The sequence below is a fragment of the Panulirus ornatus genome, chromosome 4 (genome assembly GCF_036320965.1).
Source record: "Panulirus ornatus isolate Po-2019 chromosome 4, ASM3632096v1, whole genome shotgun sequence".
Lineage (NCBI taxonomy): Eukaryota > Metazoa > Arthropoda > Malacostraca > Decapoda > Palinuridae > Panulirus > Panulirus ornatus.
Window position 1 is genome coordinate 39,379,816 of NC_092227.1, and position 12,050 is coordinate 39,391,865.

At 41.3% G+C, this 12,050-nt stretch overlaps 1 protein-coding gene across 1 annotated transcript in view; it reads right to left on the minus strand.

Annotated features, from left to right (window-relative positions):
• mei-9 (DNA repair endonuclease XPF mei-9) overlaps positions 1-12,050 on the minus strand; it is a 739,294-nt gene that overhangs the window by 342,900 nt on the left and 384,344 nt on the right. The window contains exon 10 of the mRNA XM_071694005.1: positions 4,023-4,237. Coding sequence (XP_071550106.1) covers positions 4,023-4,237 — 215 coding nt within the window. The remainder of the gene's footprint in view (positions 1-4,022; positions 4,238-12,050) is intronic.

Genomic DNA, 12,050 nt, shown 5'->3' on the forward strand with positions numbered 1-12,050 from the left:
CACTTTGCACACCACCTCGACCCAAACACCCTATATCTGCCACTCTGTCATCAGACACATTTAACAAACCTTCAAAATACTCATTCCATCTCCTTCTCACATCACCACTACTTGTTATCACCTCCCCATTTACGCTCTTCACTGAAGTTCCCATTTGCTCCCTTGTCTTACGCACCCTATTTACCTCCTTCCAGAACATCTTTTTATTCTCCCTAAAATTTACTGATAGTCTCTCACCCCAACTCTCATTTGCCCTTTTTTTCACCTCTTGCACCTTTCTCTTGACCTCCTGTCTCTTTCTTTTATACTTCTCCCACTCAATTGCATTTTTTCCCTGCAAAAATCGTCCAAATGCCTCTCTCTTCTCTTTCACTAATACTCTTACTTCTTCATCCCACCACTCACTACCCTTTCTAAACAGCCCACCTCCCACTCTTCTCATGCCACAAGCATCTTTTGCGCAATCCATCACTGATTCCCTAAATACATCCCATTCCTCCCCCACTCCCCTTACTTCCATTGTTCTCACCTTTTTCCATTCTGTACACAGTCTCTCCTGATATATGGATGATGGTGAAATACCTGAGGATTGGTGAAATGCATACATAGTGCCACTGTACAAAGGTAAATGGGATAAAGGTGAGTATTCAAAGTACAGAGGCATAAGTTTGTTGAGTATTCCTGGGAAATCATATGGAAGATGTATTGATTAAGAGGGTGAAGGCATGTACAGAGCATCAGACTGGGGAAGAGCAGTGCAGTTTCAGAAGTGGTAAAGGATTTGTGCATCAGGCGATTCCCTTGAAGAATGTATGTGAGAAATACTTAGAAAAAAAGATCGATTTGTATGTAGCATTTATGGATCTGCAGAAGACATATGACAGGGTTGATAAAGATGCTTTGTGGAAGGTTTTAAGAGTATATGGTGGGGAGGTAAGTTACTAGAAGCAGTGAAAAGCTTTTACCATGGATGTAAGGCATGTGTACGAGTAGGAAGAGAAGAAAGTGACTGGTTCCCAGTGAATATCGGTTTACAGCAGGGGTGTGTGATGTCTCAATGGTTGTTTAATTTGTTTATGGATACGATGGTTAAGGAAGTGAATGAAAGAGTTTTGGAGCGAGGGGCAAGAATGCAGTCTGTTGTGAATGAGAGTGCTTGGGTAGCGAGCTAGTTGTTGTTCGTTGATGATACAGCAATGGAGGATGATTCCAGGGAGAACCTGCAGAAGTTGGTGACTGATTTTGGTAAAGTGAGTGAAAGGAGAAAGTTGAGAGTAAATGTGAATAAGAGCAAGGTTTATTAGGTTCAGTAGGGTTGAGGCACAGGTAAATTGGGAGTGAGTTTGAATGGAGAAAAACTGGAGGAAGTGAAGTTTTTAGATATCAGGGAGTGGACTTGGCAGCGAATGGAACCATGGAAGCGGAAATGAGTCACAGGGTGGGAGAGGGGGCGAAGGTCCTGAGAGTGTTGAAGATGTGTGGAAGGCGAGAACGTTGAAGGAATAGTGGTTCCAAAAATGTTATATGATTGTGAGGCATGGGATATAAATAGGGTTGTGCGAAGGAGGGTGGATTTGTTGGAAATGAGATGTTTGAGGACAATATGTGGTGTGAGGTGGTTTGAGCAAGTAAATAATGAAAGGGTAAGAGAGATGTGTGGTAATAAAAAGAGTGTGGTTGAGAGAGCAGAAAAGGGTGTATTGAAATGGTTTGGTCACATGGAGAGAATGAGTGAGGAAAGATTGACAAAGAAGATATATGTGTCAGAGGTGGAGGGAACAAGGAGAAGTGGGAGACCTAATTGGAGGTGGAAGGATGGAGTGAAAATGATTTGAGGGATCGGAGCCTGAACATACAGGTGGGTGAAAGGCGTGCAAGAAATAGAGTGAATTGAAACGATGTGTATACTGGGGTTGACATACTGTAAATGGATTGAACCAGGACATGTGAAGTGTCTGGGATAAACCACGGAAAGTTTTGTGGGGCCTGGATGTGGAAAGGGAGCTGTGGGTATTTCATGTGTGGTGGGGTGGCGATGGGAATGGATGAAGGCAGCATGTATGAATATGTACACGTGTATATATGTATATGTCTATGTAAGTATATGTACGTATACGTTGAGATGTTTAGGTACGTATATGTGTATGTGTGGGCATTTATGTATATACATGTGTATGTGGGTGGGGGGTGTATTTCATGTGCGGTGGGGTGGCGGTGGGAATGGATGAAGGCAGCAGGTATGAATATGTACATGTGTATATATGTATATGTCTGTGTAAGTATACGTATGTATATGTTGAAATGTTTAGGTATGTATATGTGTGTGTGTGGGCATTCATGTATATATATGTGTATGTGGGTGGGTTGGGCCATTCTTTCGTCTGTTTCCTTGCGCTACCTCACTAATGTGGGAGACAGCGAGAAAGTTTCATAATAATAAAAAAAAGAGAAGTGTAAGTATGGAAGTAAAGTAAGTAATAGGGAACAGTATAGTCCTCCCAACCCTGATATTTGCAGCCAACACATGGACATGTAATAAGTCAGGTCAAGAATCCAGGCTGTGAAAATAAGCTATTTGAGAGGAACATGTGGTATGACTAGATGGAATGAAGAAAGAAATGAGGGGAATTATGGGTTATTTGGTATGGCAGGGAATGGAAAGGAATGAATAGTGGAGTTGTAGAGTGGTATGACCCTGTAGAAAGAATGCATGACAGGAAATTTATAGTGTATGACTGTACAATTAATGGGGATGGTGTGAGAGGAAGATCACCTGTGATGCAGGGAAATATAATGGAAGAGTATTGGGGGAGAGAAATGGAGAAAGAATGCATGGAATAGTGTATACAAAGGAGGCATGAAAGGACAGGGATATGTGGAGACTCTTTTGCCATAGGCACCCCTTTGATGGGAGTGCCTAGAGGGAATGGGCACCAGAGATATCAATAGAAAGATAGAAAAAAATACAATCTCTCCTTGTAAAACATAACACTTGACAAAACACAACTCACACAAGTAACTCATTCTTTGCAACTATAGATTCTCCTGTGATGAGCACTTTGCACTAGCCCTGCCTCTTGGGGAAATGGAAGGAGCAAAAGATAGTAGTACACAGGAACATTAGACATGAACATAAGGTAGAAATATTAAGTAAAATTACAAGGAACGAGCATCAGTTGGGAGAATTTAGACAGCTGAAGACTGGAATATTTGGCAGGAATATTAGGTAGACACATTAGGTAGAAGCAGTTGATAGGAGCATTCGGCATGAGCCTCTGAAAACACTGCATTACATATACCCTCTACCAGTGGCCTGTTAAGGGTGAGGCACTAAAGGCTATGAAGTAGCACTGGAGTTCAACAGTTATGGAAACTCTTCTGCTGTGGTCAAACCCTTGAGGGAATTCCCAAAGGGAATGGGTGTCAGAAAAATACATAGATACATACATAGAATATGCAAAACTAAGACACTTCAATGAGTAACTGGCTCACAAGAAGACTACCTTGCATTGTTAAAATACCTCTTTGAAATATGAGCAACATTGTTGAAAATACCTCAATGAATATGAACAATCAAGGTAATCATATGTATCAGGGTGATAAGGAGGGCAAGGCTTATGGTTGTCTGATTTGAATGTAAGATAGGAAACTATCAAGAAACTGTCTCCTTAACAGCCTATACAAATGATTATTCTGAAGGTCTTTAGGCATACTTGCACTAAGGCAATCTGGTAAGTGGCAGGCAGTATAGGCTTAAGTTGGGCTGAGGCCATCTACTTGTGGGCTCAAACAACACAATGGAGTTTTTTTTCCATTATATATCAAAAGTTATTAACCAGACTTTGGACATCAATGTAGGGCCAAAATATCTCAATATAAAGAAGTTTCCTTTAAATGTTTTATCAATTAAGTTCTGGACAGCATAACAAAGCTTGTGTCCTTGGTTACATCAGGATTAGGAAGTGTGTAGATATTTTTCAATAAGCGTGATTAACTGATCAGGGAAAATGCTCACAACTTACCTATAAAATCAACTGATGATTTGCTGATGGCTACATCAATCTTGACTTTTTTTGTTGGATTATTTGCATTCCCAAATACACGCAACTTAGCATTAATAAACAGAGATTCTGCTGAGCCAAGCAACATCCATCCAGAGCTTTGCATAGCTTTCTCAGTTGTCTTCAAGGAACTGACCAAGTTGTAGAATGTAACACAATCATATTGTGTCAGATACCTGTTTGAATACAACTACAAATAATCAACTGTTTATGTGTTATCAATCTACCTATATATATCCTTTAAAACTTCTCTTATCATAAAGCTGGATTGTTCAGGCACATCCCCTTTTGCTACCATTACCTCAGAACATTTAAGCATATTTGTGCTGTATTTCAAATATGTCCTTCCACCACACTTTGTTATCCATAGATCACTCCCCAGTGATATCAATCAAAATTGTGTTACAGATGATTCTGCACTAATGGCTTTCTGCTATACTTTATTTCCTTAAATCATTTCCCAGTGATATCAATCAAATCAGTGTTGCAGTTAATTCTGGACTCATCAGGCAAAGTATTTCCTCATATTTTCTATGCAAAATTATTAAAGGTTTGGTAAACCACAGAAATATGAAATAACATAAATTCTAGTTACTTTGTTAAAATGGTTAAATGGATTTTACTAACTGATTACATGAGCCAATGAGACCAAGAGATATGACAATTCAACTTTGATGATTTGGACCTGCAATGCTTTAGAATTAGGGTACAATGAATTGACTTAGACTTTATCCTTTGACTTTCAACAGATTGAAAAAAAAAATTAGTTGTATATTTTTCATGTCAAAAGGATATTTTCTCTTAATAATAAAATCAATCTTGCTAATCTTTTCCTACATCAGCATAATAGCACCATGACCGTATGAAGAAATGTCCTCATTCATTCTCAAGCTGTTACATACAATGAGCTCAACCCTGAACCATCTATCAATGACCACGCCCTATAGACATCACTCTGGCTTCCCCTGACTGCTATATATGCTCCAGTGCAGTACACTGATAACATATCACCACCTATAGAACAAACTGCCTCAATTTCCTCCAACCTGAGCACACCAAAAACCCTCCTGAAGGTTCAGCCCAGATCACTCAAAGAATATATGTATGTGGTGTCAATGCATTACACAGAGCAGCTAGGGAATGGATGTGAAGAGATGTGGCCATTCTTCTTCATATATTCCTGTCACTACCCCACTAACACAGGAAATGGTGATCAAGTATGAAAAAATATTTGTTATTATTATCTAAATCAGGAATGACGAAGAATGGCCCATCCACTCATGTACACATTCATATACACAAATGCCTATACAAGCACATATAAATACATTTTTTTTTTTTTGTTGCTGTCTCCCGCGTTTGCGAGGTAGCGCAAGGAAACAGACGAAAGAAATGGACCAACCCACCCCCATACACATGAATATACATACGTCCACACATGCAAATATACATACCTACACAGCTTTCCATGCTTTACCCCAGACGCTTCACATGCCCTGATTCAATCCACTGACAGCACGTCAACCCCGGTATACCACATCGATCCAATTCACTCTATTCCTTGCCCTCCTTTCACCCTCCTGCATGTTCAGGCCCCTATCACACAAAATCTTTTTCACTCCATCTTTCCACCTCCAATTTGGTCTCCCTCTTCTCCTCGTTCCCTCCACCTCCGACACAATCTTTCCTCACTCATTCTCTCCATGTGCCCAAACCATTTCAAAACACCCTCTTCTGCTCTCTCAACCACGCTCTTTTTATTTCCACACATCTCTCTTACCCTTACGTTACTTACTCGATCAAACCACCTCACACCACACATTGTCCTTAAACATCTCATTTCCAGCACATCCATCCTCCTGCGCACCACTCTATCCATAGCCCACGCCTTGCAACCATACAACATTGTTGGAACCACTATTCCTTCAAACATACCCATTTTTGCTTTCTGAGATAATGTTCTCGACTTCCACACATTCTTCAAGGCTCCCAGGATTTTCGCCCCCTCCCCCATCCTATGATCCACTTCCGCTTCCATGGTTCCATCCGCTGCCAGATCCACTCCCAGATATCTAAAACACTTTACTTCCTCCAGTTTTTCTCCATTCAAACTCACCTCCCAATTGACTTGACCCTCAACCCTACTATACCTAATAACCTTGCTCTTATTCACATTTACTCTTAACTTTCTTCTTTCACACACTTTACCAAACTCAGTCACCAGCTTCTGCAGTTTCTCACATGAATCAGCCACCAGCGCTGTATCATCAGCGAACAACAACTGACTCACTTCCCAAGCTCTCTCATCCCCAACAGACTTCATACTTGCCCCTCTTTCCAAAACTCTTGCATTCACCTCCCTAACAACCCCATCCATAAACAAATTAAACAACCATGGAGACATCAGACACCCCTGCCGCAAACCTACATTCACTGAGAACCAATCACTTTCCTCTCTTCCTACACGTACACATGCCTTACATCCTCGATATAAACTTTTCACTGCTTCTAACAACTTGCCTCCCACACTATATATTCTTAATACCTTCCACAGAGCATCTCTATCAACTCTATCATATGCCTTCTCCAGATCCATAAATGCTACATACATATCCATTTGCTTTTCGAAGTATTTCTCACATACATTCTTCAAAGCAAACACCTGATCCACACATCCTCTACCACTTCTGAAACCACACTGCTCTTCCCCAATCTGATGCTCTGTACATGCCTTCACCCTCTCAATCAATACCCTCCCATATAATTTACCAGGAATACTCAACAAACTTATACCTCTGTAATTTGAGCACTCACTCTTATCCCCTTTGCCTTTGTACAATGGCACTATGCACGCATTCCGCCAGTCCTCAGGCACCTCTCCATGAGTCATACATACATTAAATAACCTTACCAATCAGTCAATAATACAGTCACCCCCTTTTTTAATAAATTCCACTGCAATACCATCCAAACCTGCTGCCTTGCCGGCTTTCATCTTCCGCAAAGCTTTTACTACCTCTTCTCTGTTTACCAAATCATTTTCCCTAACCCTCTCACTTTGCACACCACCTCGACCAAAACACCCTATATCAGCCACTCTATCATCAAACACATTCAACAAACCTTCAAAATACTCACTCCATCTCCTTCTCACATCATCACTACTTGTTATCACCTCCCCATTTGTGCCCTTCACTGAAGTTCCCATTTGCTCCCTTGTCTTACGCACTTTATTTACCTCCTTCCAGAACATCTTTTTATTCTCCCTAAAATTTAATGATATATATATATATATATATATATATATATATATATATATATATATATATATATATATATATATATATATGTGTGTGTGTGTGTGTGTGTGGTAATCCCTGGGGATAGGGGAGAAAGAATACTTTCCATGTATTCCCTGCGTGTCGTAGAAGGCGACTAAAAGGGAAGGGAGTGGGGGGCTGTAAATCCTCCCCTCTTTTTATTTTTTCTTCCCCCCAAAAGAAGGAACAGAGAAGGGGGTGAGATGAGGATATTCCCTCAAAGGCCCAGTCCTCTGTTCTTAACGCTACCTCGCTAATGCGGGAAATGGCGAATAGTTTGAAAGAAAAGAAAGAATATATATATATATATATTGATTGAGAGGGTGAAGGCATGTATAGAGCATCAGATTGGGGTAGAGCAGTGTGGTTTCAGAAGTGGTAGAGGATGTGTGGATCAGGTGTTTGCTTTGAAGAATGTATGTGAGAAATACTTAGAAAAGCAAATGGATTTGTATGTAGCATTTATGGATCTGGAGAAGGCATATGATAGAGTTGATAGAGATGCACTGTGGAAGGTATTAAGAATATACGGTGTGGGAGGCAAGTTGTTAGAAGCAGTGAAAAATTTTTATCGAGGATGTAAGGCATGTGTACATGTAGGAAGAGAGGAAAGTGATTGGTTCTCAGTGAATGTAGGTTTGCGGCAGGGGTGTGTGATGTCTCCATGGTTGTTTAATTTGTTTATGGATGGGGTCGTTAGGGAGGTGAATGCAAGAGTTTTGGAAAGAGGGGCAAGTATAAAGTCTGTTGTGGATGAGAGAGCTTGGGAAGTGAGTCAGTTGTTGTTCGCTGATGATACAGCGCTGGTGGCTGATTCATGTGAGAAACTGCAGAAGCTGGTGACTGAGTTTGGTAAAGTGTGTGAAAGAAGAGAGGTAAGAGTAAATGTGAATAAGAGCAAGGTTATTAGGTACAGTAGGGTTGAGGGTCAAGTCAATTGGGAGGTAAGTTTGAATGGAGAAAAACTGGAGGAAGTAAAGTGTTTTAGATATCTGGGAGTGGATCTGGCAGCGGATGGAACCATGGAAGCGGAAGTGGATCATAGGGTGGGGGAGGGGGCGAAAATCCTGGGAGCCTTGATGAATGTGTGGAAGTCGAGAACATTATCTCAGAAAGTAAAAATGGGTATGTTTGAAGGAATAGTGGTTCCAACAATGTTGTATGGTTGCGAGGCATGGGCTACGGATAGAGTTGTGTGCAGGAGGGTGGATGTGCTGGAAATGAGATGTTTGAGGACAATGTGTGGTGTGAAGTGGTTTGATCGAGTAAGTAACGTAAGGGTAAGAGAGATGTGTGGAAATAAAAAGAGTGTGATTGAGAGAGCAGAAGAGGGTGTTTTGAAATGGTTTGGGCACATGGAGAGAATGAGTGAGGAAAGATTGACCAAGAGGATATATGTGTCGGAGGTGGAGGGAACGAGGAGAAGTGGGAGACCAAATTGGAGGTGGAAAGATGGAGTGAAAAAGATTTTGTGTGATTGGGGCCTGAACATGCAGGAGGGTGAAAGGAGGGCAAGGAATAGAGTGAATTGGATCGATGTGGTATACCAGGGTTGACGTGCTGTCAGTGGATTGAATCAGGGCATGTGAAGCGTCTGGGGTAAACCATGGAAAGCTGTGTAGGTATGTATATTTGCGTGTGTGGACGTGTATGTATATACATGTGTATGGGGGTGGGTTGGGCCATTTCTTTCGTCTGTTTCCTTGCGCTACCTCGCAAACGCGGGAGACAGCGACAAAGGAAAAAAAAATACATATATATTATAATAATAATGATAATAATAATAGTAATGATAATAATGATAATAATAATAATGATAATAATAATAATAATAATAATAATAATAATAATAATAATAATAATAATAATAATAATAATAATAATAATTCTTAATACATATACATGTACATATTCATACTTGCTTACCTTCATCCATTCCTGGTGATACCCCATTCCACAGGAAACAGCATCACTACTCTCTGCTTCAGCAAGGAAGCATCAGGAAAACAGACAAAAAAGCCAAATTTGTTCACACTCAGACTCTAGCTGTCATGTGTAATGAACTGAAACCACAGCTCTCAATCCACATCCAGGCCCCAGAGGCCTTTCCATGGTATACTCTAAACATTTCAAATACCCTGGTTCAGTCTATGGATAGCACACCTGGATATGGATAGGGAGCTGTGGTTTTCATGCATTACACATGACAGCTAGAGACTGAGTGTGAACAAATGAGGCTATTTTTGTCGGTTTTCCTGGCGTTACCTCTCTAAAGCAGGGGGTAGCGATGGTGTTTCCTATGGGGCAGGGCACCGCCAAGAATGGATGGGGGGGGCAGGAAGTTAAGCGAAAGATGCAAGGAGTGAATAAGAGGGCGAATGAGAGTTGGGGTGAGAGAGTATTATTAAATTTTGGGAAGAATAAAATGATTTTTTGGAAGGATGTAAATGATGTGTGTAAGAGAACAAATGGGAACATCAGTGAAGGGGGCTAATGGGGAGGTAATAAAAAGCAGTGATGAAGTGACAAGATGCAGTAAGTATTTTGAAGGTTTATCAAATGTTTTTGATGATAGAGTGGCAGATATAGGATGCTTTTGTTGGGGTGGTGGCCGAAGTGAGAGGGTCAAGGAAAATGGTTTGGTAAATAGGGAAGAGGTAGTGAAAGCTTTGCTGAAGATGAAAGTTGGCAAGGTGGTGGGTTTTGATGGTAATGTAGTGGAATCTTAAAAAAAGAGGTGACTGTATTGTTGATTGGCTGGTAAAGATTTTTTTTTTTTTTTTTTATACCTCGTCGCTGTCTCCCGCGGTTGCGAGGTAGCGCAAGGAAACAGACGAAAGAAATGGCCCAACCCCCCCCATACACATGTACATACACACGTCCACACACGCAAATATACATACCTACACAGCTTTCCATGGTTTACCCCGGACGCTTCACATGCCTTGATTCAATCCACCGACAGCACGTCAACCCCTGTATACCACATCGCTCCAATTCACTCTATTCCTTGCCCTCCTTTCACCCTCCTGCATGTTCAGGCCCCGATCACACAAAATCCTTTTCACTCCATCTTTCCACCTCCAATTTGGTCTCCCTCTTCTCCTCGTTCCCTCCACCTCCGACACATATATCCTCTTGGTCAATCTTTCCTCACTCATTCTCTCCATGTGCCCAAACCATTTCAAAACACCCTCTTCTGCTCTCTCAACCACGCTCTTTTTATTTCCACACATCTCTCTTACCCTTACGTTACTTACTCGATCAAACCACCTCACACCACACATTGTCCTCAAACATCTCATTTCCAGCACATCCATCCTCCTGCGCACAACTCTATCCATAGCCCACGCCTTGCAACCATACAACATTGTTGGAACCACTATTCCTTCAAACATACCCATTTTTGCTTTCCGAGATAATGTTCTCGACTTCCACACATTTTTCAAGGCTCCCAAAATTTTCGCCCCCTCCCCCACCCTATGATCTACTTCCGCTTCCATGGTTCCATCCGCTGACAGATCCACTCCCAGATATCTAAAACACTTCACTTCCTCCAGTTTTTCTCCATTCAAACTCACCTCCCAATTGACTTGACCCTCAACCCTACTGTACCTAATAACCTTGCTCTTATTCACATTTACTCTTAACTTTCTTCTTCCACACACTTTACCAAACTCCGTCACCAGCTTCTGCAGTTTCTCCCATGAATCCGCCACCAGCGCTGTATCATCAGCGAACAACAACTGACTCACTTCCCAAGCTCTCTCATCCCCAACAGACTTCATACTTGCCCCTCTTTCCAAGACTCTTGCATTTACCTCCCTAACAACCCCATCCATAAACAAATTAAACAACCATGGAGACATCAGACACCCCTGCCGCAAACCTACATTCACTGAGAACCAATCACTTTCCTCTCTTCCTACACGTACACATGCCTTACATCCTCGATAAAAACTTTTCACTGCTTCTAACAACTTGCCTCCCACACCATATATTCTTAATACCTTCCACAGAGCATCTCTATCAACTCTATCATATGCCTTCTCCAGATCCATAAATGCTATATACAAATCCATTTGCTTTTCTAAGTATTTCTCACATACATTCTTCAAAGCAAACACCTGATCCACACATCCTCTACCACTTCTGAAACCACACTGCTCTTCCCCAATCTGATGCTCTGTACATGCCTTCACCCTCTCAATCAATACCCTCCCATATAATTTACCAGGAATACTCAACAAACTTATACCTCTGTAATTTGAGCACTCACTCTTATCCCCTTTGCCTTTGTACAATGGCACTATGCACGCATTCCGCCAATCCTCAGGCACCTCACCATGAGTCATACATACATTAAATAACCTTACCAACCAGTCAACAATACAGTCACCCCCTTTTTTAATAAATTCCACTGCAATACCATCCAAACCTGCTGCCTTGCCGGCTTTCATCTTCCACAAAGCTTTTACTACCTCTTCTCTGTTTACCAAATCATTTTCCCTAACCCTCTCACTTTGCACACCACCTCGACCCAAACACCCTATATCTGCCACTCTGTCATCAGACACATTTAACAAACCTTCAAAATACTCATTCCATCTCCTTCTCACATCACCACTACTTGTTATCACCTCCCCATTTACGCTCTTCACTGAAGTTC